Source organism: Coturnix japonica, chromosome 19 (assembly GCF_001577835.2).
Source record: "Coturnix japonica isolate 7356 chromosome 19, Coturnix japonica 2.1, whole genome shotgun sequence".
NCBI classification, from domain to species: domain Eukaryota; kingdom Metazoa; phylum Chordata; class Aves; order Galliformes; family Phasianidae; genus Coturnix; species Coturnix japonica.
In genome coordinates this window covers 4,615,504-4,641,851 of record NC_029534.1, presented here as the reverse complement: position 1 = coordinate 4,641,851, position 26,348 = coordinate 4,615,504, and the positions used below count along the sequence as shown (strand labels likewise).

The 26,348-nt window shown below is 49.4% G+C and overlaps 1 protein-coding gene across 3 annotated transcripts; it reads left to right on the top strand.

Moving 5' to 3' along the window:
• The first annotated feature begins 98 nt into the window (after nt 1–98).
• On the top strand, nt 99–26,252 carry FAM222B (family with sequence similarity 222 member B). Of its 3 annotated transcripts, none has more exons than XM_015880927.2 (3): nt 101–183; nt 19,174–19,301; nt 23,079–26,252. In XM_015880927.2, exons 2-3 carry the CDS (start codon nt 19,220–19,222, stop codon nt 24,650–24,652), a joined length of 1,656 nt encoding a protein of 551 aa, XP_015736413.1. In that variant the 5' UTR covers nt 101–183; nt 19,174–19,219; the 3' UTR covers nt 24,653–26,252. The 3 variants fall into 3 exon arrangements, with proteins under 3 accessions (XP_015736418.1, XP_015736413.1, XP_032304247.1); XM_032448356.1 differs by lacking the exon at nt 101–183 and adding an exon at nt 12,355–17,695; XM_015880932.2 differs by lacking the exon at nt 19,174–19,301 and having other exon boundaries at nt 99–183.
• The last annotated feature ends 96 nt before the right edge of the window (nt 26,253–26,348 follow it).

Genomic DNA, 26,348 nt, shown 5'->3' with positions numbered 1-26,348 from the left:
TTTCCCCTTCTCGTCCGCAAGGGGGCGCTATAACGGGGCGGGGTTGGGTTATTGGCGGGTATTGCGCATGCGCGGTGAGCGTCTGGCGCAGCCAGCACGGCGTAGAGCGGGCGGGCGGGGAGCGGCGGGGCCGGCACGGGACAGCGGCGGCGGCGCCATGAGGCCCGGGCAGGGGCACCGAGAGTGAGTGAGGGGACGGCGGGGTGCGGGCGGAACCGGGGCTACGAGCATCGTCATCAATTCATTGTCCTGCTTGGGGTACCCCCCCCTAACCCCCCCCTTCATCTCCCCACCGCCCGGCGCCGCCCCTCAGGCCTTGTCGCGATAGGAGGGTCGCGATAGAGAGCGGGGTGTGAGGGGGGGGATGGGGGGAGGAATGGACGTGGGGGGGAGGAATGGAGGCCGAGGCCTGGGCTGAGCTGAAGGCCTCATAGGGGAATAGGGGGGATAGGGGGATATAGAGGATACTGAGGGGCTCCTTAAGGGGTATTGGGAGTGATTGGGGGCTGCTGAGGGGCTCCTGAAGGGATACAGAGGATATTGAGGGGCTCCTAAGGGGGTATTGGGAGTGACTGTGGGGTGCTGGGGGGCTTCTAGGGGGGGATATAGAGGATACTGAGGGGCTCCTTGAGGGGTATTGGGAGTGATTGGGGGCTGCTAAGTGGCTCCTGAAGGGATATAGGGGGTGCTGGGGGGCTTCTAGGGGGGGTATAGAGGATACTGAGAGGTTCCTAATGGGGTATTGGGAGTGATTGGGGGCTCCTGAAGGGGTACAGAGGATACTGAACGGTTCCTAACCGGGTATTGGGAGTGATTGGGGGCTGCTGAGGGAGCACAGGGGCTCTGGGGGTGATACTGGGACTTCTAAGTGGACACTGAGGGGCTGCAAGGGTGGCAAGGCCCAGGTGCCTCTGTCTTAAGGCCCCACGAAGTGTGGGGAGCGAAGCCCCCCCCCAACCCCCCCACACAACCCCTGCACCCCATGGGGCCGCCCCGCTGTGCTCTAAGGGTCCTTGGGCCCTTTGTGCGGCCGCTGCCCGCCCTCCAGCAGCGGGGTTTAGCAGCAGCCATTGTTAGGGCGCTGCTGGCCGCTCTGCTTCCTGCCAGAGGATTCTTGTGTGTGTGTGTGTGTGTGTTTTTTTTTCTTCCCCTGAAGCACCTTAACGGGAAACGCGGCGGTGCCAAAGCACGGAGGGGAAAAGAAAGGAATCAAAATGGCCTTGCGGCACATAGAGCTGCAGCACACGAGGTGCTTGGTGCACCTGTGTGGGCTGCTGGGTGCGTGTCACCCCGCTGACATTGGCTGTAATTAATGGGAGCAAGTTGGGGATAAGCTGCAGACACAGCCCAGGGTCCAACACGGGTTGGTTCAGAGCGCTGCGTTTGATTTTGATGGTGTTGTTAATGAGCTTTTCCTTTATCTCGCGGCTGAAGTCACAAGAAAACGTGTGCTCACTTGGAAAACTTCTGAGCACGGTCGTTAATCTCTTGATGGCAAAACCGCAGCTCTCTTGTTTCCTTGGTAGCACCTCTCTCAGTCCAGGAGCTCAGGTTCCCGAGTGATGTCAGTGCTGGAGCACCAACAGTGGCTCTGTGACAGAATGGGTCCCAATGGGCTGCACTGTGTGTGATGGAGGAACTTTGGTTCTGTAGCTGGCTGAGATAATCCTGCTGCTGCTCCTATGTGGGCTACAGGGAGATAGACAGGAACACAGGAGCTGCTTTAGAACGGGTTTTTTCCACCCAAACTTGAAGAGCACTCGCGGTTTCTCATCACAGATACAGAGGGAGCAGTCTGGAAGTGGGGAAAAATCCATCGGGGATTAAATTCGGTGGGTTTTCGTTCTTTTCTCTTCTAAAAATAAGACTGAAAAGCGTTCCTGTGAGTCCGGCTGCCAGCATTGTGCTGTCACAGAGGGACTGATCCTCGCAGGAGGCTCCTTGAATTGCTGAAAGCAGAAAGGGCTGATGCTGAAAAGAGGTTTAGAAACACGAGGAGAAGCGAAGCCGCTTTGGCTGGGAAATGAATTCATTGAAGTGAAATGGCACGAAGCTGTGGGGAAAGACTTGTGATATTTCTCAACTATTTTAAGGAGCCATATTGAGTTCAGGTCTAACCAGCCTGATGGCCTGGAGAGCAAGGAGGGCTATCAGTGGAACAGGAATTAAGTAAAAATAGATCGATCTGCCATAATGGATGACGTGGGGGGGATGATTGCTGTAAGGTGGCAGCGTGTTTTCTGGGCCTTCTTAGCGTGTATCGTATTTGTTGAGCGTCGTGGCTTTTGAAGTGGAAAGAAGTAGATCCCATTTAGTGCTGAGATGAAAGGAAAGGCAGGTGCTGGAATCCTCCAAGGCTCAGTTGTGCCTTAGTGCTGACATTACATGCTGACCTTACCCAGCGTATCCCCCTCTCATCCCCTGGATTTCTGGAGTGAAGAACTAAGTGCCCTTAGCACCGAGTGTGGTTTTGATCCCTTGCTTTCTGTAGCTTGTGCTATTTGCCTTGGTTTAAGTCTTAATTGTATTTGTTTCAAGCTGTCCTCTGATAGATCGCTGTGTTTGCTGCTGGGGGCTGTTAGCAGAGCTGAGCTATCTGTGTTATCCAGAAGTACAGACAGCTGGAAAATCACACACCGGGATGTGGGATGGGAACTTCTCCCTGTACTCCAAGCTCCACACATTGCACTGTGCCTCATCCACTCTCCATTTTCAGGTTCATCCCTGTTTTTGATCCCATATGGGGCAGGAGATGGGGGTGCTGCTCTGCTCCCATCTCACAGCCCCATAGCAGCATTGGTGCTCAATGGGAGCACGTTGTGTACCCTCATCTGCAGCCCCCGCCCCACGCTGATTGATGGAGATGGGTGATGAAGTAATGTCCATTTTGTGTTTCTCTAAAGCTCAGTAATTTCCAGGATTCGGGGATTTATGGAATTACTAAATACACCACTGAGAGCAAAGCCAAAGCCTGACTCGCTTGATTTATTGAACAGACGGCTGGAACTGTTAAATAATTGCCTTAGGAGCGTGTGGGAGCTCACTGAGAAGCTGCATTAAAAAAGCAATGCTGTGGTTGATCCAGACCCCATAGACCCCTTTTCAGGCTGTGCTTGATCCATCTTTATAGACCCCACAGACCCCTTTTCAATGCATTCTGTCTCTTCCACCTCCCCACTCGTTCTGTGCTCAATATATGCTTCTAATTGTCCTCCTGTTGCACTCACTAACGATGCTCAGTTTGTGTATTCCCAGCTCTGGACTTGTTGTGTTGGGAGAAGAGTTTGAAACTGCCAGGGATGGTGAAGCAAACGGTGATGTTTGGTCCCAGGAATAATAATAATAATAATAATAATGCCCTGTGAATACATTTGGGTTGGATGGAGCCTAGCACTGAGCACACCAGGTTCACATTGGGGTGAAAAGTGGGGTTTCAGTTTCACATCACACATCGAGAGCATCGTGCTGGGGGGTACACGGAGCAGCTGAGCTGCGTGTTGTGTTTCCAGTCAGGTTCTGATTGTTTCTAATTTGGGAAGTGTGTGTGAGAACAAGTGGAGACAGGTGATGTGATGCTGTGCAGGCTGTGTTTGCAGTGCTGCCTCTCGCCCTTTGGCCATCTCCTTGTCCTTAATGCCCAGCATTGAGATGGGAGCCACGCTCTGCCTTCTCCATGAATTCATTACATCTGGTGGACGGGGAGAAATGAGTTGCAGCCGTTAGGGTAAGAGAAAACCAGTGTGTTTCAGAGCATTGCATAAGTGGGTGCTGAGTGCTGTGGGCTTGTTGCATTTCCTGCCTCTATCTCCTTGGTGCATCCTGTCCTCCCCTTCTTGCTGTCGTTTTGCAGCATGGCAGAGCTACCAGCCTGCCCTTTCCTGTGCTGGGCCCACTTCCCCCCTTGCAGGTAGGCTGGGTGAGGGGAGTCCTTCACGCCCACTTTATCATTTCTTACTCCTTAGAAGTCATTTGTCTTCATTCATCCATTTATTCCATTGCTGTTCTTTGCAGGTTTTTGCCCCTCTGAGCAGGAAGCAGCCATGGTGCACAGGGCTGTGCCCTGCATCCCCTGCACAAACACTGCGAGACAGAGCAGAGCTGGCTCCTGCCAGCTGCAGTCAGCGCTCTGCTCCCCTGGCTTCAGTTTAAACGAGGTCTGCAAAGACAAAGCCTGGTGCTTGTGTGAGCAAAGAGCCCTTTGGGGGATAAGGGTGAGCACTTCAGCCTCATTGTGGGCAAGGAAATGGGGGTGTTTGCTGGCTGCCCGGTGGCCCCCACCTCCATTCAGATTCGGCTGCAGGAAAGCCCTCAGCTTCTGCCCGGAGCCAGTAATTCCTGCATCCTTTGACTTTAAATCGTTCACTACTGTGCAGAGCGTTTGTGAATGAATGTGGAGGAAAATCAATGCATGAGAAGGGCAGAGCAGGAAGGGGAGGCAGCTCTTCCCAAGGCATTTTCCTGGCTGTGTGTGGCTCCGATTTTCTGTCGGTTTTTCAAGTTAGAAATGGATTCTTTTGGAAAGAAGCACTTTTACCATCCATCATCATGCATCTACCACCCTGTGTAATGCAGTCCCAGGTAGGTTGGGTGCTCTGCTGCTCTGATCCATGCTTGGATCCCTTTGCAAAACCCCACGCTGCCGTTTCTCCTCCTGCTCCCCCCCAGTATTTTCTAGAAACTCGTTGTTTCTGAAGCCTTTTGCACCTTCCCGTCCCTCGTTTCTATTTAACAAGGTGTTATTTTTAGAGTTGCTCGTCGTGAAAATAACCTGAATGTTTCTAAAATGCAAATTCCATTGCTTTGATGGCTCCCATTAGCACCGGGGTGTTTAAATGCTCTGCAAATGGAATGTGTTTTTAAAATGAGTCTGACTGATGATATAGTTAATATTTCTGATGTCCTTTATTATCATATTTGCCACTCATTTCCAGCACAGCTCAGCTTAATAGTTCCGGGCATCTTCTTGCTTACAGATCATCAATTAGTGAAGTTGCAGATGAAGGGCAGAAACAAAAAGACTCCTCCAACGTTGACAGGTGCTATGATACACTTCAACCACTTCCAGTGAAGTCAAGAAGGGAACAAATGAAGGTTTCCCATACTTCCACCTAGTGTGCATGGGGGAAACTGCACCCGTGCTTAAATCCCAGCGGACCCACCTTACACAGATCCTTCATTGACTGGGCTCTGCTAATCAGTTGGTACCAAAGGGAAGTGCAGGGCTGACAGGTTTGAGCTCCAGGTATTGCTGCCTTTGTGATGTCCATTAAATGGCGATGCACAGGTTTAAGAAAAATCACCTTTGGCTGCGCAGCGTTTGGATTCTGCTTCGGTATGTTCTGCTCTATTTACTTGTCATCCCGTTGCTGGAGTTCGGGCGACGTGATTTATGACTGATGGCTGCCGAAATAAAATTCAAGTGGCTGTTCAGTTATTTAAGAGCCAATTAAGTTGGGTTTGATTCTGATGTAACGGAGCCAGCAGAAGTGCATAAAACCCAGCAGGCGGGGGGGAAGGTGGGCCATTTATTTCCTGCCCTTTGGTGACTTACAAAGGCAGGGAGGCATTCCCTTGGCACTGTGTTATCCCAGCTGTGGCTGCACTGCCCTGTGGGATGATGTGCTGTGGGATCCCTGCGCTGCTGTGGGGTTCTGCTTCCCCTGATGTGTGCCCATTAAAATGCATCTCTTGCTGCTGAAATGGCAGTGGCAATCCCAGCTTTGCTTTGGCAGCGTAACACTGTAGATATCTCCTGTGGGTTACAGAGGCGCAGGCTGAGATTATTTCAATATTAAGGGGCTGGTTTGCTGTATTTTTTTATTAAAAATATATCAGATATTGATGCAGATATAATTTTATTTCTGCTAACCAGACAAGCCTGCACTCGTCAGCTCGCTGATTGCAGCGTCTGTCTCTGTCAGGATCACAGATAGGGAGGAAATGATTTATTCGAGTTTCCAGGGCTTAGATAAAACCCTACCTGGTTGTGTGCAGATGGTGCCTAAAGGATAATGCACAGCTCAGATATTTGTGTAAAGCACCGTGCCTTTCTACCAGCACCCACAGCAGTAATAGGGAGTTTTCCACTGCTATTGTACTAGCCTGTTTTATTCAGGGGATTTAATTAATTGCCAAGGGTTGAGCAAATTGGTCCTTCAGCCACCCAGATATATTGAGACAGGCATTATCCGGGTGCAGCTCTTGGTGCAGATCCCACACAAGCACAGTGCAGGAGCAGCCCCATCCCTTCCTTCCACTTATAAGGATGCTGGTTGCCCTTTTGGTGCTCAATGTGGTTCTTGTGCCCCCCCATCTCCAGCAGGTGCTCCAAGGGCTGTGGAGCATTGCCTGGTTCATCATGCTTTGTGCTTTGGGGTGACAGTTACTATGAGAACCCTTAGGTTTCAGGTGGGAGTTGGAGATGGTTGGGGTGTTTTGGGGGGTACCTTCACCTCTTAATTAAATGCTCTAGCAGTATGTGGTAAGGCCAGCTCTGGCAGTGGCACTAATTCTCAATAAATGTTTACTAAACATCGTTAATGGATTTTAGATGTTTTTAGGAATACTTATTAGCCCTTCAGACTGGCTTGGTGAAGGGAGCCCGTCTCCATAGGGGGCTGCCATTTTAATGCTTCCCAGCAGGAGGCCTATTTGGATGATGCAAATTAGGTTGGAAAAAGTAGGCTAAGCCATTAAAAGTATGAGAGATCATGAAATTTCACATTTTTAAGGTGACTTGTTCTTCTAATTATTAACATTCTTGCAGCCGTCCTTTAAGTGTGCCACTTGATTTCCCTTCATTCTCACCTCGTTGCCTTACTGCTGCCAACCTCGATGCTGTTTGCTCTTGCTGCCATTCCTCAAAATGGAAGCTGTAGTCCATTTGCTGTCTTATCACCAGCAAAAGTGCTTGGAAATACCACCACGTGCTGCGTTTGGTTGTATAATTAGAAATGCAGATACAGTCCTTTTTGTTGTGCTATGGTTCGTTGTGTTTTTTTTCTCATTCTGTTAACATTAATAGGATCTGAAGGTTAAACTTCTCTTCTGTAAACTCCAGGTGTTTGCAGGATGCTTGTTGGCGAGGTGATTAATTCTGGCAGTCAGAAAGGGACGTGCCTGCAGGTGGGTGAAGGTGGGTGCCAGGCCCTGCAAGGCTGGATCCTGAGAGGGGCTGCACTGCCATGGGCACCTGGATGAGCTATTAGGGGCTCCACTGTCATTCAGAGCAAGGAGGGAAGGGAACATCTCCCTGGGACCTGTGGCATCCCAGTCAGTGCTTTCACACCTTGTTCTTGCCCTTCCCCTGCAGCTCCATCCCTACAGCACTGCTGCAACCCATCTTCATCCTTCTCTGCATCTGGGCAGCCAGAGGGGCAGTGCTCCTGGGGCCTGCCAGCTCGCCAGTTTCATTTAATCCTATTAATTTTTAATAGAAAATTAATATTAAACTAGCATATTTCCAGCCTTTGTGGAGATTAGACTCCCAATTTGTGTTTGCTTTGGAGAAGAGCACTGAATCCTGCAGGCCCTGGGGATGTCTGGCTGCAGGGCTGTCATCTCCAGCAGGCAGATAGCAGTGCCCAGCTCTCCTTTAACGATGGCCAGCTGATGGGTTTCAGACCTGCATCCCTAAACCTATTGCTCTGCAGCAGGATGTTGTTGGATAAACTTAGGGAACTGGGGATTTCTAGCTCAAGGTGTGGAATGAGTGTGTTGTGTTGTTTAACACAGAGCTGACCTGGCTGATGTTAGTGGAAAAGGTTTGGGGTTGAATAGCAATTGGATGAGAACTTCGGTACTGCGTTCCTTTGCTCTTGCAAACTTTTCCAGTTGTTTTTCTTTCCTCCCAACCTCAGCCTGATATTGTCTTCTAAGTAATCATTGCATCACACTTGCTTTATTCTCTACTGGGAAGCGAGATAATTGCTGTACTCTTTTTAATGGGTAGCATTTGGGAAGCCTGGTAACTCTGAAATGCAGCTGAGCAGAGCAACAGCTATTGCAATGCTTGTCTGTCTTGGAGCTTCCCTGGGCCCTGGTGGGCAGGAGGGGAGGAGGAGGAGGAGGAGGAGGCACAAACAGCAGCAGCCACAGCATCATGGGGCCTTGGGCTCCGTGGTAAGAGTGAAGCTGGCAGCCGTGATGTTCCACGAGCTCAGGTACCTCTCATCTATGGGAATATTCAGCCAGACTTTCCTTATGAAGTAGTATTATATGCTATTAATTATTCATTGCCAGTTTAATTCTTCTTTCTTGCATATTTAATTGCAATGGCGTGCTGCGTGTCACAGAGATTTCCCAGAAGAACAGTTCACCAAAGGAAAGCCGTTCAGGTATATAGTCTTAAATGAAATGTGGCCGAGCTCATTTTGTTGTTTCGTTTCAGAGCAGAATAAGGATATTGTCAGATGTTTCTTATGGGGAAGCAATCACACGAAATCAGGATTTCGCTTAATCTTTTCACTGCAATCCTTGGAGCTGAAATAGCTGCTTTGGTTTTTTGCTGGCGACGCTGGCATTGTCTGGCTTGTTTGATGAGGAGAAATGCTGCTTAATGGGAGGGAGGATGTGATTTTTCTTTCCTTCTCTATGGGGGGAGGCTGTATGGAGGACTTTGGGATTGCCTATCGATTCCTTTCAGAAAACCAAGGAGAGGAATAAGATTTTTATTGAGTTTTTTTTTTCTCCCCAGCTCTCAGAGCAGTGCTACGTGATGAAGAATTGTGGTGGCTGTAAGGTCAGGACAGGCTTTTGGTGCCGGACGTGAGATAACACAGGGGAGATGGGAATTGCAGCTGCTTTCCCCGTGTGCTTTGCATTGTCATCGTGGAGCTGCTGGGTGCTGGTGAGCACAGCCCTGGTGCTGGGAGGGCACAATTGTTCTCTGCTGTTTGCTGCAGGAGTTGAAACTTCTGAAAGCTGTGTTTGCACCTTGTCTGAGCTGGAGGAGAGAGGACGCAGCAGAGCCTGCTATCTGTTTGCTGCTCAGATAAGGAGGTGGAATAGATTGCTGGCCTGTTTCTGAACTCTGCTTAATGAATGGTTGCTAGGCAAATTGCATCTCAATCAGTTTAATCCTCGAGATGTCGTTTACAGGTCTGCTCTTTGTGAGGGCTGTGGCCGTGTGCTCTCACACTGTACCAGGCCACAAATTGCTGGCAAAGCAGCTTAGAGCTCCAAGACGCCGCGTGCGCCGGCACCAATGCTTGGCAGGGACAGGAGGGCACCAGGTCAGCTTCACATCGTAATGCTTCAGTGCTGCACGGTTATGAAGGGAAACATCTCTCAATGGGGACTGCACTGCTGCCTGGTTGGAAGGTATTTATATTTGGGCTGAGTTGGCTGAGAGACTGATGTGGTTTCAGGGTGTGTCTGTGGGACGTGACGCACTCTGGCTCATGGGAGGTGGTGTTTATTACCTGATACAGGGCAGGGGGCCAGGGATGGCCACAGTGACCCTGCTGTGATTGGGGAAAGGCTTGAGACTGCTGGATCCAGTCTTCAGCTGCTGCAGTAGTGGACTTTCTCCCTCAGAATCAGGCGAGAACCAATGACTTACATCTGTACTTCTATACACTGAGCTCGTGCTTTAGTCCAAAGGAGCAAGTTTCCTAACATAGTTAAGCTTTAACAGTCTCTTTGTATCAACAGATAACAAAATAGAGGTTCTTATTGGTTTCCCATGACAGAGATTAATCTGGCTGCGGTCAGAACATTGTTCTTTACGTGGCTGCACCTTCCTTTAGTTTCAAATCTACCCTGCTGTGTGTCATGACACTGTAAAGGCAGACTGGAAAAGACTGGACTTGTTGAGCACCAAAGGCATTTTGGAACTGTTTGTTTTGCTGTGCGTTGGTATGAAATGTCCTTTGTATGGCCCAGTTACTAAAAGTGCCAGCGAAAGCACTTGGCAGCGCTTGCCTTGTTTGAATGTGTGCAGCTTTTGTGTTGTTTTGCGAACACTGTTAAAATTTTAGGAAAAGATTGCATTAAAACGTGGAGAGCATATGCAGAATTATTCCCCTTTAGCCGCCAGCAAAATGCCAGCAGCGTGTGCATCTTGAGCTGGGGATGGGGAGGGGGCTGCTGAACAGAGGACTCTGTGATCAGGGTGCTTTTCATGCAAATGAAGAGTGGTGGTTTGTTTTTTTTACACGCTGCTGAATCAGGTCCTTGTGTAGCAAGTACAGCACAGAAGTGATAAGATCACTTTGTTACAGCTTGAAATTGTGCCCAGCGTGTCTTTCAGCTCGGAGGAACACTCGATAAGGGCACAGCAATAGCTTTTAGAGCCCTGCATGGCTGCACTCCTGTTCCTGTCCGGCTGGGACACACCATGTCACCTATGCACGTGCTCTTCCTGTTGCCTGGCTGTTGTCCTGTAAAGGTCTAAGTCTGTTGGCTTTCCTTTTGTATTTATTAGCTAATATCATCTTCCCTTTCATGCTTAGAACCGGTTTGGTTTAATGAGGACTATTGCTGCCAACAAGCAAATGGATCTGCGTAGTTAAATGGGTATCTAAATCTTCCCTGCAGATGGGTAGTGCTCAGCAGCCTGGTGTGACCTTGGTAGAAGTTCTCTGGTGTGTTACTTTCCCTCTTTATTTATCACTCTCGCTGTGTAGCAGCTTTTCTTATGGAGAAGCATCTGAGCTATTGGAAATCTGTCCTCGCTTCTCTTCCTCTCTCTCTCTCCACAGACACCGTCAGCATAACACCCGGGCTATTTAGACTGAGGTCTGAATATTCTGCTTTGGCACAATCAGGAGGCATTCAGTAAAGGAAGGAGCAAGATGGGAAGAAGCTTCAGATTTAGGGCTGAGATTTTAGAGATGCTTTTCAGGCCATAATTGGGATCATTCTTGGTGAGAAAGGTCAAAGATTTCCTTCACACAAGGATGCGTGTTGAGCATCCATCAGAACATACAGCACAAAAGGGGAGCAGTGTGCTCCACAACCATCAGATTTCAGCACGGGGCTCTCCATACTTCCAGTTGTCACCTGAAGATTCTAGGAACAGATCCTGGTCCTATTTTGCAGTCTCTGGTTCTTGTCCTTCACATCAGGATCTCCTTTTAACCCCACACCTTCCTGGAGGGTTTTCAGAGTCGGGGGGAGGAATCTTTTCCCTGATATTCTTGTGTGAATGATGGTAAGGATTATTCTATATTTAAAATCTGGTTTATACTGACTTCTGAATTTCATTCAAAATCAACATCTGGAGAGCTTTCTGATCTCCTGTGTGCAGCTGTTGTCATCCGTTCAAACGTTTTCTGCTTAATTTTTAGTAAAGGGCAGAGAGCTCCATCATTCTAGCCGAGAGGAAATGCTTCACCTACTACAATTAGAAGTTTCCCCGTGCACACAGCTGACCCAGCAGGTATCTGTAATCCTTTCTGTCAGGAAGCCTGGCAGCCACAGGTATCTGTTTATTCTCTGCTGTTTGGGACCTGCAGGGCTTCAACCTGCAGTTGTGCTTCGCAAAGCCTTGTCCCCCTGTGCTGAGCATGGATCAGAGCAGCTGCTCTGGGCAGAATCCCTTCCTTGTCCCCAAGCAGCACAGAGCCCTCCTCCATAGGCTTCTCACTCACTGCTGCTGTCTCACTATCAGATCTGGGTGCAGAGTCACGGGGGGAGTAACAGGTTATGTACCCAAGCAGCCGTTACATTCTGAGTGTGTTTCCTCTGCTTTGCCAGGAGCTTTCTGCTCTGCTCTTTGCTGGAGACTCACAATGTGTGCCCTTGGCTGGGTACATGCTTCCTGTGTCTTTCTTGCTTTGAAATAGGTTCCTGTTGCTCTTTGGCAGACCCTGAAGCAGCGATCTGTGGAAAGAGCACATTCAGAGCTAAAGTGACTTTACCTCTTTGTTTCCTCTCTTTCTTTAGGCCTGTATGGGATCAGCTGGTCCCACATTATGTGTGAAGTAGTTAAAATTTAGCCTGCATCTGTAGGATGTGATTTCTTTTCCCCCTGCCCCCAGTTGCTTTGATCGAATCAAATATAAAAGCAGCGCTTTCATTTCTGGTTTTGTAGTTTCAAAGACAATCTCTTGACATGCTCTAGCAGTCTGGACCCAAGTCCTTTTCTTCCTTCATCCAAAGGCACACTGTGTCTTGCACCTTTCTCCATATCAGCGGTTAGGATCTGCGCTGGCTTTTATCTGAATCAAAAGACAAATGGAAGAGGGCAGGACACTGCAGGAACAAGAAGCAGACGTACACGTGCAGTGGAAATATGTAATCCTTACATCCAGGCTAACATATGGAGTGCAGACCAAGTTCTGTATTGGATATTTGGATCCTGTGCTTCCAGAAATGTGAGTTGAAATTTCAGGCTTTGAAGGCTGGTTAATCCCCCCAGCAGTTAATACCAACATAGCATTCTGTGATGTCAAGCCTTTCCTTCTAAATGCTGGCTTGGCTTTTTCTTTTTTCTTTTCTTTTGCATATGTCAAATACACAAAGCAACTCTCCATTTGAGAAATTAGCATTCAAACACTCTGTAAGCACATTCTTTTTTGCTTGCTTTATATGCAGCTGGACTCATGTCCAGGCTGGTAGTCGCTGAGCTTCCACTTCTCCGCGTGTCTCAGTGCTATTTGGCCACAAACTTGGTCCAGTGTCCTAAAAACAAGCTTGTAACCTCCATGCTGGAGCAGCACATCTGCAGACCTACTGTATTCCAAGTTCTTCCAGGTGAAGATTGTCCTAAAATACCTCTTTCTAAGCAGGATGAGCATTCTGGTCATTGTCATCCTTGTCAAAATCCAAGTTATGTCCAGCAGTGTTTGTAGGTTTGGGATGTGCATTGGCTTTTTCAGCACTTTAAGCAAAGCTCTCTATGTTAAGGAGTCAGATTCAGCTGTTCAAAGCAAGCTGATAAATTGCTTTTCATTAAACATCGAGTGCCAAGGGGTTCAGTATGTGTTTTTCCAAGAGCAAAATGCATTACAGACAGCTTCCGTAGAGCATTTATCAATCATACGGTTATAAACAGTCCTAATGCAGCTGATTGAAGGTTGAAAAGTTTACTTTTTAGAACTCCTTGACTAGTTTGGTTACTCTGTGGTTGGAAAAGCAGCTGCCCGGGTATGAAGAACAGCTACATCTGTGTATCTCTGTCCTGTCTGCAATTCATTGTGAAAAAACAAGTGTGTGTGTGCAGATTTTTGTTGGGGGTTTTGAGCACCTTGCATCACTTGTGTTCCTCTCCCTGTCATTTGAGCAGCTGGCAGTGCCACCAACCAGTTGTGCTCCTTGGAAAAGCACAGAGCAAAGCGCAGACTTCTTTACTGCAGCACCAAAAAAAAGAAAGAATCTATTTCTTTTCCTTTTCTTGCTGTGAGATAACCTTTGTGCTTCATGGTAAGGACAGGGTTCTGTGTCTGTACGCCCCAGCAGGAGCCGGCACCTCGCCTGGAGCTGGGAGGAAAATGCCACCCTGGGCACAGCAGCGTCTGTCTGTCTGTGCTCTGTGTTCCCCTGGCAGCTTGTCTTGTGCCTGCAGTCACAGATGCATCTCCAAGCTGCTCCGTTGGGGTCCAGCAGGAACCTCTGTGTCCCATCAAGGGACACATTCACAGCCAGCAGTCTGAGCACGGACCCCATGTATTCATCCAGCACCGTGACACCCGGCTCTGGGTGAGTCACTCCTTGTCTCAGCATGAGAGCTCTGCTCCTTGCTTTGCATGTTCATCCTGCCTTATCTTATTTGCAAATATTTTCTCATTTTCAAGGGAATCTATTTTTATAACGGGAGTTGAAACACATCTTTCAGTCTCTAACACATCTGGTTTGTTGTTCGTGTGCTGCAGATAGGCAAAATATGTTCAAAGTTGGCTCTGATAAAGTAGTTTTTTCTTAAATAATCAGCTTGTAATAAAGGAAGGCAGCCACTTTCCTGCTCGGGGTACTGTCATAATCTCTAATGATATTTGAAAAGGAAGAACTGTCATTCTTCTGCCATAAGGATTTCTGTAAGTCATGATTAAGACTTAAGTCCTTGGCTCTTGTAGGGGAAGTGTGGAATGAGAGAAGATAACGGTGGAGGTGATCCAAGCACTAGAGAGGGAAGTATTTCATGTTCCTTCCCCCTTCTCCCAGGCACTCAGTAAAGCTTTCTGCTCCTCTGCAAAGCAGTGCAGGGCAGGAGGAGGTGGCAGGAGATGCTACAGCTGAGTGTGCAATGATCACACAGCCCATGCAGCTCCTTGGTGGGGCAGTGAGCTGCAGAATGAAGACCTCACCTTGCTCCCAGCCTCCTGAATGCATAGGAGAGCAGTGCACACATGCTGGTGCTGAGGTTCCAGCTGTACACCCTGCTCTGGGTAGGGGATCTGTGCACAGTAGGGTTTCTTATCAATTGAGGGCAGAAGGAAGCTGTGCATGAGAACAGAGAAGGGCTGTTGGTGAGAGCAGTGCCTCATTGCTGGGTATTGCTGGGCTGCTCTGGGTTTGCTTTGTATTCACATCATCCCAGCTAACCTTAATGCCACCATGTTCAAATAAAAGCGTGTGCTCTGGTGTTGCTGAGCCTGCCTCCATTTTAGCACGCTGCTGTGACATTATAGATGTTAATCAGGCATGTAGGAAGAAGGTGGCTGTAGTTTGCCCTGAGGATAATGGGTGCTTTTGAGGAAGGAATGTTTGTTGGCTCCTCTCCTTTGCCTGATGAAATCAGTGCTGTCTCCTGTGGCAGTTACAGGGACTGGCAGAATCATTGGCATTTGGAAAGCACAAAACCAAGCCCAACATCTGGGCACACCGTGGTTCCAGTGGCAGTGCTGTGTGTACCAATGTTACCTGCTGCAATTTGACTGTCGCATCGTTTCTCTCCTCAATGCAGATTTATGCACTGTGAACCAGAACTAAAATCCATCCCAGGCTATTTCTGCATCCCCATTACCCACCAATACAGCGCTGCAAACCTCGGAGTTGGAAGTTACCATATAAAAGGCGAAGGAAAATTAATTAAAGGTCAGAGTGCTTCAGCACAGTAAAAATTCAGAGGAGGCAAATTCAGAGTTATTCAAATCCCTTTGAATATGGGCAGGCTGATTTTCCTATTTCTTCCTTAAGTTCCCATAGTGTAAGTCATAACTGACCATGAGTGTATGTGTTTCAAGCACTGCCAGCAATGCTCCTTTGAAGCCTTGGCCAGGCACTGCAGATGTCCCAGCTTGTCTTTTCTGCATCTTTCTTGCCCTTCGAAGGGAGCTGCCACACCTGGCAGGGCCTCCTCCTGGCTGCCTTGTCTATCAGCTCCCTCCACATTGCAAAATAGGGAGTTAAAGCTAAAAATAGGCTTAAAAAGAGGTGATAGGCTTTGAGTCAAGTAAAATAAGCCACCGATTTGGGTCATGAAAGGGAATTTATATCACTAGTTCTCTGTTCCAGCTTTTCTCGAGCTAAAATTCTGCTTTGACAAATGAGAAGGAAGTGCGGCGGTGAGTAAATGGAGTGGGGGAGTGCAGTGTGGTCTGATTCCAGTTCCTCCCCACATTTTGACCTTGTAAATGTAATGTGAGGCATCAAGGTGGTATTGAATGTTCTGCAGTTGAATTTATCTCCGTAGCGTTCTTCAGTGGTAGAGAACTGTCACCCGCTGCTGTCCATTTAGAAGGGAGCAAGGCATGGGGTGATTAAATGCTTCATCCAAAGTGACGTCAGGAACCCGTGGTGAGCCAGATCCATCCTCTGTCTGCCCTGTCATAGGCCAGCTCCATAATCATGAGACCGTTCTTGGAACAGAATCTGGTCCAAAACCCCCTTAAGCCTCTGCAGAATGAGCAGTGAGCAATTTATGCCCGTTTCAGCGCACTCGTGTGGCTTTAGTGCTTCTCTCTGCTTCGGTGCAGGACAGCGTGTTAATAATTACAATTGGAAGGAAGTTCTGAAGCAGTCCAGGGGGGGATGGCTGCTGCTTTCCAGTCTGTTGGGTAACAGCAATGCCAAACACAAGCAGGTGAAGCAGCAGGGCTTAGACTCAGGCCTCACTTCCCCAGCCACCAGCATGGCCTGGGCACGGGCAGCAGCTCAGTTCTTGGCTGGGGCCAGCCGTGCTGTATGAGCCCAGCTAACGAGCAGCGTGTGGAATCGTGCTGTGATTGGGCTGTTATACTGCTAGCAGTTTCATTTGCAAAGTGCAGGCAGGAGCAGGCTTCTTGCCAGCAACAGCTTCATTCAGATTAGGGCTTTAGTTCAATTATGTCCAATTAACTTTTATTGCAGATAGCAGTGATAATTACTTGCAAGTCAATTTTTTGGCTGCGGTTATCCCAGGGCTAAAGTCTGAGCTTGATGGATTTTAATAACTGCAGTGACGTAGAGCTTTTCCTCTTTTTTTGTGTCTTCTTTAGGCCTCAATTAGATGAAAGGTCAGAAGCTCTGTAAAAACCCATCGTACAATTAAAGCCAACTGTTCTGCTCTCAGCAAATGTGTTACACCGTGGTTTAGAATAATCTGCTGGGACCAAGCTAAGGACGGCTCAGAGTCAGGGATCGTAACCTTGAGCTGTGCTGCTTCACCCAGCACTGGGTCTGATGGAGCTGATGCTGCCTTTCTTCCTGCACTTCATCCTGCACCAATTGCTCACCTGGAAGCCTTTGGTGGCGGTCTGTAGGTATGAGGAGTGTGCTGTGAGCGCTGTGCTGGCGCCCCAAGGCTTCTTCATTTTCCTCCTTGCCCTGTGAGCTGAGCACGTGCGTGTAAATCCTCCCCGCTCTCCCCCTCCAAAGCGTTGGGTTTTGCTGCCTGGGTATAGTTATAAATGCGGGGTCAGCCCCGAAGGCGAAACGGTTTATGAGCAAAATCATAGTTAATTAAACTGCAAGGAGCAGAAATTGATTCTGATTGAAACTCTTGCAGGGCTCTGCAAAAAAGTCCATCCACCCGAGCACAGAGAGCCAGGAGGGCCGGCATTGCTGGATGCTGATGGAGCACCACGCTGCTCCCGTTGTTCAGACTTCCAATTTATCCCTAAATACACCGATGCTGCTATGATTGCTTACCATTACAGAGTGCCTCTCCACGCGTTATTTTGCAGTTTTCCATTTCTAAAGCATTAAGAGGATGAGCTGCTATGAGCTGCCAGCTGGTGTGGTTTGTTCCTTGCGTTCCAGGTGAGATTCTGGCTGGCTCTTCTGCAGCCCCGAGTGGGCACACACTGCACTAAGTATTGGAGTTTTAACAGGAGGCAGCTGCTGTCAGGGGGCTTCAGCTCAGTGTGAACCAGTTTGTAAGCCCTCTGTATTTAGGTTACTTTGAGAGGGAGAAGGAATGAGTCTGGTTTGGTCTCTAGCATCCTGCTGGGGGTAAATGAGACACTGAAGTTCCCCTGGAGCATAAAGGTTGCCCTGGATTCACTTGTGTTTCCTGGCAAGCCGCTGCAAACATTTGTACTAAAGAAACCTTCCAACCCGCCTTTGTTTTTTGGGGTTTGCTTGCAGTATTTGTACATGCTGACCTCAGGCTGTGCACAATCCCAGCAGCAGCAATGGAATCCCACGCAGCCGCCCGGTGAGTAAGGAGGAGCAGCAGAGCAGTTGGCCACAAGCACTGGGCAGCCTCTCCCTGCTCACGGGACCTCGTGGTGCTGGAAACGTGGAGCAGCTTGGAGCTTTCCTTTTGTGTGGGGAGCTGCTGCTGTTCCTGCCACCCCCAGCTTGGTGAACAAACCCGCAGTTAATCTTGGTATTTCAACCCCGCGTGTTTACTTTCATGGATCTAACTTTAGACCTTGCCAGCTTGCTTTGGTCTCAACCAGCCTTGTTTCCCATCTTTCACTGGCTGGGGGTGGTCTGTGGGGAGTGTTTCCTTGCTGTGCTTACCCTGTAAGGCCTCTGAGAGCCTCAGCCTCTCCTGTGTGTAAAAACTTGGCAGCAATTCTACGTGCAGGGTCTGTTTATAGAACGATAAGACTGTGTTAGTGTATGAGACGCTTCCTACTAGCGCCGAGTTGCTTTACACCTAGGCTTTATTCTGCCTTTCGAAGGGTCCCTCCTGGCGTGGGATCTGGCAGAGAGGCAGGATGGAGCTTTGAATACCAGCCAGCAAATTCTGTATGTTCTTTGGTGCAGAAGGGCAGTGCTGTGGTGAGGCAACATCTGCCCTCTGCAATGGGCTTCTCTGCTACTTATGAACCCCAAGTCTCTCTCTGCAGGACACCTGGAGCAGCAAATGGAATCACACAGGTTGGAATAGAGCTCCCAGGACCCCAGTCCCCACATGCCCACACTCAGTGTCACATCCCCACGGCTCTGGGATGCCTCCAGGGATGGGGGCTCCCCCCTTTGGTTCATAGCTTTTCAAATGCATTTGTTGTCAGCTACTGAGATAGCAGCATTGAAAAGATATTAATAGAGAACAAAAATTGGAGCACGGTTGTAATTATAAGACGGGATTCAGTGATGGAGTGTGGTCAGCACTTCTGTGCAAATCTGAATTCCTTTTTTTAATGCTCAGCAGTGACCTAGATGGCATCAATTTGCTTATTGCAAATCGGGGCTCAGAGGATGAATTTATGCTTCCACTTTACAGTGATTTATTATATTTTTTTAAAGGCAGATCTTTCCTTTGCAAACACTATTGCCACCTCAGTCCTTTCTGAACCTTTGGCTTGGGATATATGATGATATGTCTGCAGGAGCAGCTTGCTGGTGCAGGTGTGTTTCTCACATAGTGACCTGTGTCTTTGCATGGAGCAGCACTGATACTTGGGGAGATCAGGGCAAGGAGAAGGCAGCTGATATCTCAGCATGGCTCACTTGGAGCCCAGCCTGGCTTTGTTTGTACGCCCATGGTGGGAGCATTGCAGTGTGGTGATATCTCAGGGTGGTTTGCTCTGAGGTTTGGTGCTAGGTGTGCTGAGCTCCCCGCAGTGGCTTCTTTACCACCTGGAACAACCAGCTTCAAAATCCAAGGGCAGACTTATGGATTACCCCATGTGCCAGACAGCAGAGGAGAGCGAGGCAGGTATTTGAGATTTAATCAAGGTATTGGAGTTCGAACAGAGATATTTTAGTTCTAACCCACTTCTCATTGCTGTCCCCAGATGTGGATTTGACGTGCATCTGTGCTTGGTCAGGCCTTCACGCTGCAATGGCTCTCTGCCTTTCTTTTCTGTGTTCCTCCTTGTATTATAACTTTGAATTGTCTCTCTGTTGTTGCAGTGTGCAGAGGAGTGAATGGCCCATGTTGTGTTAGTGCCTGTCTGCCATGCTGGCCTGTCTGCCAGGACCAGGTGACCTCTCCTTTCAGCTTCTTTCTTACACGCAGATGAACACTGGACTTCAGAAATGTGAGTGACGTTTTGTCTGCAGGATGTGGTTAACTGTTAAATCTGGCTCTGGGACAGCTGTGAAACCAAACATTTAGGGTACAGCGGAAAAGCTGTTTAATGCTAGAGACCGAGTTCAGTTCTGCCTTCAGGGCGTCCATCAGTAACAGCCATGAGAAATCGCTATGGAGGCTCACGTGTGTGCAGCAAGGCTTGACAAAGGTTAATTTTAACCACAGCAAGACAAAATGCTGGCATGGTGTCTGTGGGATTCTTGCCTCTGCTGAAAACATGTGCTAGAAGCGTGCTGCTTGACTTGCTGCTTAGCACAACTCCTATTCCCCACTCCTTTTTGTTTCCATTCATCTAATGGCACCTCTAAAAGCAAACCTTTGGAGGTCAGCTCTGTTCTACATACCCAGGGCACAGGCTGCAAATATTGTTGATCTCACCCAAATTATACTAAAGTTCAAAGTTTCCTTCTTCTTTCTGATGTCTCTGGTGCACTGAAAATACTGCAGAGCACTGTGATAACTCGTGTGCAATAACCAGCCTTTTTTTGATAGCAGAACTCACATTAGGAATACAAGTTTATTGGCTGGAGTTACTTTAAATCCGACTCTGTCTCTCTCTTGCTGAACCTGCATTGTGGTTGTTCAGCTGAAGCAGCAGAGATACATTTCACATCAGGTCTGTGTTCATGGTTCGTAGGGCTGTGTTTGAAATGTGCGCTGGGAGATCTCAGCCACCCTCACTTTGCTCCTGGACTCGTTGCTCTTGAAAACCGAGTAATGAACACTCCAGTTAGAGCTAAATTGTTAACGTGGGGAGATTTGCCGTGCTCCTGAAAATAGGTAAGCTCATTTTGCAATTAAGGATGACATTCTCAAGGTACCGGTCCTGCCTGCAGCGAACGACATCACTCACATACACACGTGCAATCCATGGGCTCACTAATTGCAGTGACACTTGTGGCAACAGTCAAAACCTTTCCTTGCTGAAGGACTTCATCAGACAGCCTGGAGCTGGGCTGTCCCTGCCTTTCCCTTCTCATTGCCAGTTGGAGTTTTGCTGAACAAACAAGGCGTATTCAGAAGGTAGGCTGATGTGGCGAGGCCGTGCCCGGGTCCATGCGTTACGTGAGGGCTTTGGTGGCTTGGAACACTCAGTCCTAAGAGCAAATTGTTCAGGCTGCGTGAGGGTAGCACCATTAGGCACTTGCTAATGACAAATCTTGCAAGGCAGCGTGCGAACCTGGCGGCTGTTCCCAGGGGTGAGTTACCCCCATGCTGAAAGCAGTGCTGGGTGAAGGGCTCAGGGCACAGCGGGGAAAGGAATTGAGGACGGAGGTAGCTGGCAGGCTGGAGTAATGCTCTTCTCTCCCACTTTGTTCTGATTTATATGGAAACAAAACTGCTCATGCAGACCTTGCTCCTCGCCCCTGCTGCAGATGTGTGCAAGATTAATTGGTGCAGTTCTCTGCATACTGTGTATGCACAACTAGTGTAGCCCCTGGCCACAGGAAAGCTGAGTTAATGAGTATTTTTAATGAACGGTGACTTGTGACTTTTGATGGGGGGTGGAATGGGGCTTTAATAATGGTGCTGGTGCTTTGCTAAAAGGCCCAGAACTCCACCTGGTGACCTTTACTCAGATCTGCCATGTTTGTATTCATAATTTCTAAGTGTCATTTCCTGGATCAGGCTTTTGATTCACGCTTAAAAAATCCACATCAGCTCAATTACCTTCTTTTTTTTCCCTTCTTACTTTCATATAAGCAGCGTCTCTCACAAAGCTGCTCTGTCAGTTCATATGGGCACCTCTTCATCCCTGTCTTAACTGACTGCAGGACTCAATATTTCCCTTTGGATTCTGCAGCGTCACAGGAGAACGTGTTCATTTGCCACCCCCCTCATTGCCGTAAGGGCTGATATGGACTCCTTGCACATGCCCACCATTGATGTATGCATTCTTTTTAGTATCAGCATTTTATTACAGTCTATTCTAGCTGGCTTTTTGTTCACTTAGTTGCCAGGCCTTGTTCTTTACTGGTTGGTAGGGTGCTTGTTTCAGATATTCAGGCTCTCAATCACCTCATAACGCTTTTCTCCCTTCTCACAACACCTTTTATCCAGCCATCAAATCCTGCCTGTGGAGCTACCAGTGCTGGGACCCTCAGAAATGCATCATTTTGGTCAGATCTGGGCAGAACAGCCGGGTTGGATCCAGGTTAGATCTGCACAAAGGGGGGTGCTGTGTTTAAGAAGATGGTGTCCAAGGGATTTCAGAGGTGTTTTCCTATTTGGTAGCATAGCAGATGAGTTACTTAAGTTTGCTTGAGGGGTGATTTTCACCCTTGAGAGGAAGGAATCCATCCAGATGCTGGCTTGCAGGTGTGCTGTATAACCCAGAGATGCAGAGAAAAACACATTAGCTGCTTTATGAAGGGTTCCAGTGCAATTCCTGCATGATGGAAAGGTGGGTGCCTGAGTAAGGGAATACTGAACGTACCCATTCACCATTAACATTCACACCTTGTTTGCTGTGTGCCTGCAGAAGTTCAATCCAGGCCAGGAGATCTTGATGAGAAAAGTGTCCTGAGGTACCAAATTGATTTTTCATCTGAAAGTAAAAGCTTTATGTGAAAACAGCCACGACTGTACAGGTGTGGGTTCCTCGGTCTGTTGTTAATGGCTCTTCTCTGATTCATGTTGTGCTGTATGGGGTTATCCCGTGGGGAGGAGCAGAGCTTGATAAGTTTGGGACAAGGCTAAAAATAACAGGGAGTTTGTGAAGGCCTCGGCTTCTGATCAGCTCCATGCAGAGGCTCCACTCAGAACAGAGCAGCTCCCTCAGAAGGACAGACAGAAGCCACCTGCCTGCAGCAGAAGATGTGGGGATGGGAGCAGAGAGGATGTGCAGGTTAATATCAAACAAGCTTTGCTTTTGATAAAGAAGAAGAGTGATGTGTGCCAGTGTTTGGACAGCACATGGAGAGCAGGGGCATGCATGGCAGTGTGGGGCACACTGTGCTGGGGATGTGAGGCAGCTGCTTGCCGAGCTGCTCCTTGCACAAGAGGTATGTCTGTAATTACCCTTTCTTTTGCTACCCATCCTGTTTTCCTTTTACTGGTCCTTCTGAAAGTGAGTGCTCTCTGAGCAGTATCCTCGGTGTGGCTTCTATCTTGTAAGGTTCTCTGTTTGCTAGTGGGATGCTGCCTTAGCAAGGTGCCGCACTGAGCATTCAGCTGAAGAAAAACCATCAAGGAACGTGTGTGTAGCTGCCTTCCATTTGCTGAACTGGGGCTGACAAGGATCCTCGTGGACAAAAAGACACTCAGTGCTTTTGGATGGCAGCAGCTAGAAAAGAGCTGGGGCTTCAATGGAGGTTTGAGCTGAAGTGCTTTGTGCAGCTCCCACCTCAGAGTGGAACGTTTCATTCACCGCTTTCTGATTCCTGAACGACACGCTGTAGATGTGGCGAATGGCTTGAAGAGGGGTGGGAGGGTGGTTTTATATTAAGAGGAGATAGATGAATGATGGTCGGTGTGGTGTTCCTGGCCTGTTGCTGGGTGTGTCTGGCCAGAAACACACTGCTCAAGGCCTGGCTTTGCTCCGTTGAACTGGTGTTGAACTGGGGATGTGTCGGTCTTCAGGTTCCAAAGGGAATGAGGCTGCTGCTGCTGTGGGGAGATGCAGCTCTGTCCTCCTGGCTCCCCACAGCATTTCTCCCTTTGCCGCCTGCGGTTGGTCCCGTGCTCCCCACGTTGGGGATTGACGTCTTTCCTTTCTCCGCAGGGGACACTACACAGAAAATGAGATCTGCACAGTATCCTACCCCAGCAGAATTGGATGCCTATGCTAAGAAGGTCGCCAACAATCCCCTGACTATAAAAATCTTTCCAAACAGCGTCAAGGTTCCCCAGCGGAAACACATACGCCGTACTGTGAACGGACTCGATACTTCAGGCCAGAGGTACAGTCCTTACCCATCTCAGGCCACCACGAAAACCGGCCTCCTGGCCATCGTCAAGTCTCCAGCGAAAGGAATCCTCAAGGACTTTGACGGGACACGCACACGTTTGCTGCCGGAAGCGATGATGAATCCCCCCTCCACCCCATACGTTGCACCGAGCACTTTAACCCACCCCCAGGCGCTTGCTCGCCAGCAGGCTCTCCAGCATGCACAGACTTTGCCGCACCCCCAGAGCATCCCGCAGCCACAGACTTTGCAGCACCCTCAGGGTATTCCGCAGCCGCAAAGCTTACCGCACCCTCAGGGGATCCCGCAGGCGCTGCCGCACCCTCAGACCATGCAGCAGCAGGCGCAGGGCATGCAGCATCCTCAGACCATGGCACAGCAGGCGCTGCAGCCCCCCCCCAACCCTTTGCTGCAGCCGGGTTTACATGGGAGCAGAAAGATGCCGGATGCGGACGCGCCGCCGAATGTGACCGTGTCTACCTCAACCATTCCCCTCTCTATGGCTGCCACCCTGCAGCAGAACCAGCCACCGGACCTGAGCAGCATCGTGCACCAGATTAACCAGTTCTGCCAGGCCAGAGCTGGCATTAGCACTACCTCAGTCTGTGAGGGACAGATCGCAAACCCCAGCCCCATAAGTCGTAACCTGCTTATCAATGCAAGTACCAGGGTCTCTACTCACAACGTCCCTACGCCCATGCCTTCCTGTGTAGTGAACCCTGTGGATCACGCCGCTGCTGCTATTCCTCCTGCCTCCGTTAACGTGCCCATGGTGAACATGAACAGGGTGCCGCCCTCCTACCAGAACGAAATCAAATCGGTGCCGTGGAACCAGCACCAGCTCGCTCACCTGCAGCAGATGTGTGGGGATGCAGCCGGGCACGGCGCGCTGCCAGGGAAACACAGAGAGATGGCGGGGCAGAGCTTCCCCAGCAAAACCTCCAGCTACCCTCAAGAACTGTGCATGGGCCAGTCCTTCGGCTTGAAGCCCCCCATGGAGAAGCCCACGCCCTCCCCGCCCGTCAACGGCTTGCAGGGACCCTTGCCATACACCAACGGGCACTATTTCCAACCCATGTGGAATAACATCCTGCCCACGCCCAACAGCGACAGCTCCGGCTCCCAGGACCTCGCCATGCCTTTCCATGGGGGACAACAGGCCGGAGCGTTAGATTGTGCAGCAGGACCTCATTACAGAGCTGGGGCCGGCCCGTCCAGCCAGAACAACATGATGCAGACGGTGGATTACCTTAGTGGGGACTTCCAGCAGCCTTGTTTTAGAGATCAGAGCATGGCAGTGCTGGGGAAAGTCCATCGGCCTCCCATGAACCGAGCGCCCGAACCCAGCGATAGTCGAAACGTTCATATTCAGCACCCAGGGTATAGATAGGCTGCAGTCACTTGCACAGACAGAATTAGAGGTTTTAGTCTTAATTTTAACCAAGCGAGGCGTTTTTAACTTGCAAACTTGCGTGATCATTATAGTAACCCTCGGCAGAAGACATACTGTATATTGGAAAGCTTTGCTGACGTGTTTTCTCTCTCTTTCTCTCTCTCCTTTATGCATCAAATATTTAACATGCCTTTTGTTTCCAAGAACCTCATGACACTACTCCACGCCGCCGCTGTTTCCTCGCTGCAATGTCCCCATGGTGCAGCTCCTACACAGTGCTGGACCCACACTGAGATGCTGCAGGGTTCCACAGCTGGCCATGGAGGTAGTTTGTAGCTGCTTACATTACCGCCTCAATCTCCTCCAAAGAGCAGCAGGATTTGGCAGGAAGGAGGAGGGGCAAAGCCCTGCTCCATCCACGCATTCAACACTGACCATTTGCACTGTCTAAAGGCTTGTTTCATTAGGAAAGAAGCCTGCATGGATCCAGCTCTGGGGGTGGTGAGGCTGCTGAGCCAGCAGGGCACGATGGGCTGCCCCGGGTGCTGCCCTGCACCACCATCACTCACCAGCTCTGGCTGCTCTCAGGCCTTGTTGTCTGCAGGGAATGAAGGGTCACTGTGGTTTTCCAGCCCTGCTCAGCAGCCAAAGGAACCAGGAGGTGGTGGGACATTGAGCCCCACATTGAGCCCCACATTGAGCCCCACATCCTCTGTGGGGGTGAGCTGCTCTAATGCTCCTCTTTTGGGGTCTCAGTGCCTCCCACCCCCCCGCTATGACACCAACCACAACCCTCTGCATCCCAGCATCCCCATCCCTAACCTCTCCCTTAACTAATACTTGAACGTAATGATCACCACCAAGTTTGGAAATTAAAAAGCAAAAAAAACAAAAACCACATCAATTCTGTGTCCACTGGCTGAAAAGAAAAACAGAAAGGAAGCAAGCAAGCAAGGAAAGTCCTGCTCTACACTGTAAGCTGTGTCAGCGTTGCTGTATGAATGTCACCCTGTTAACGTGGGGCTGAGTAGCGTTGTGTGTGGGTCAGGATCCCTCACAGCCCTTTGGGAATCGAAGCCTTAAGTATCTCCCTCCTCCTCCTCCATCAGCGCGGTGTGGGATCCCGACGAATGGAGACGACAAACTACATCATCCGACCTGAAGCAGCTGGAGGAAAGGGGGAACATTAGGATAACAAAGAAACCCATTGGTTTGCATTGGTTGGGTTGAGTTGAAGTGCGTTTCCAGCTCCTTTGGTGCACTTCTGTCTCCCTTCAGGTTTATCCCCTTTACCCAGCGATTGAAAGCGAAGCTCAGCCGACGTGTCGCCCTCCTGTTTGGGAAGGAAGAAATAACCTGCCTGATCGTGTTCATGCCAAACGATAGCCAAGATGAAGTCCTAATTTATTGTTCATTAATCGTATTCCTGCAGTCTTTGTGAATGGTAAAAAAGAAAAAAAAAAACAAATACATAAATCTGTGAAAGAACTTGAGGTTTTGCCGAGGCTTTTCGTGCAGTGTCTCGATGAACAGCCGAGGTTGGGAGGCACAGCAGGCCCCGAATTGCCCCTTTAATCAATAAAACCTTGGCCTCTGCTCTCGGATCCTGTTTGAACCTGGTTGGGGGACATGGGGGTGGTTTATGACCTGGGGAGGGGGGCACGAGGGTCTCACAGCCCACCCAGCGCTGTGC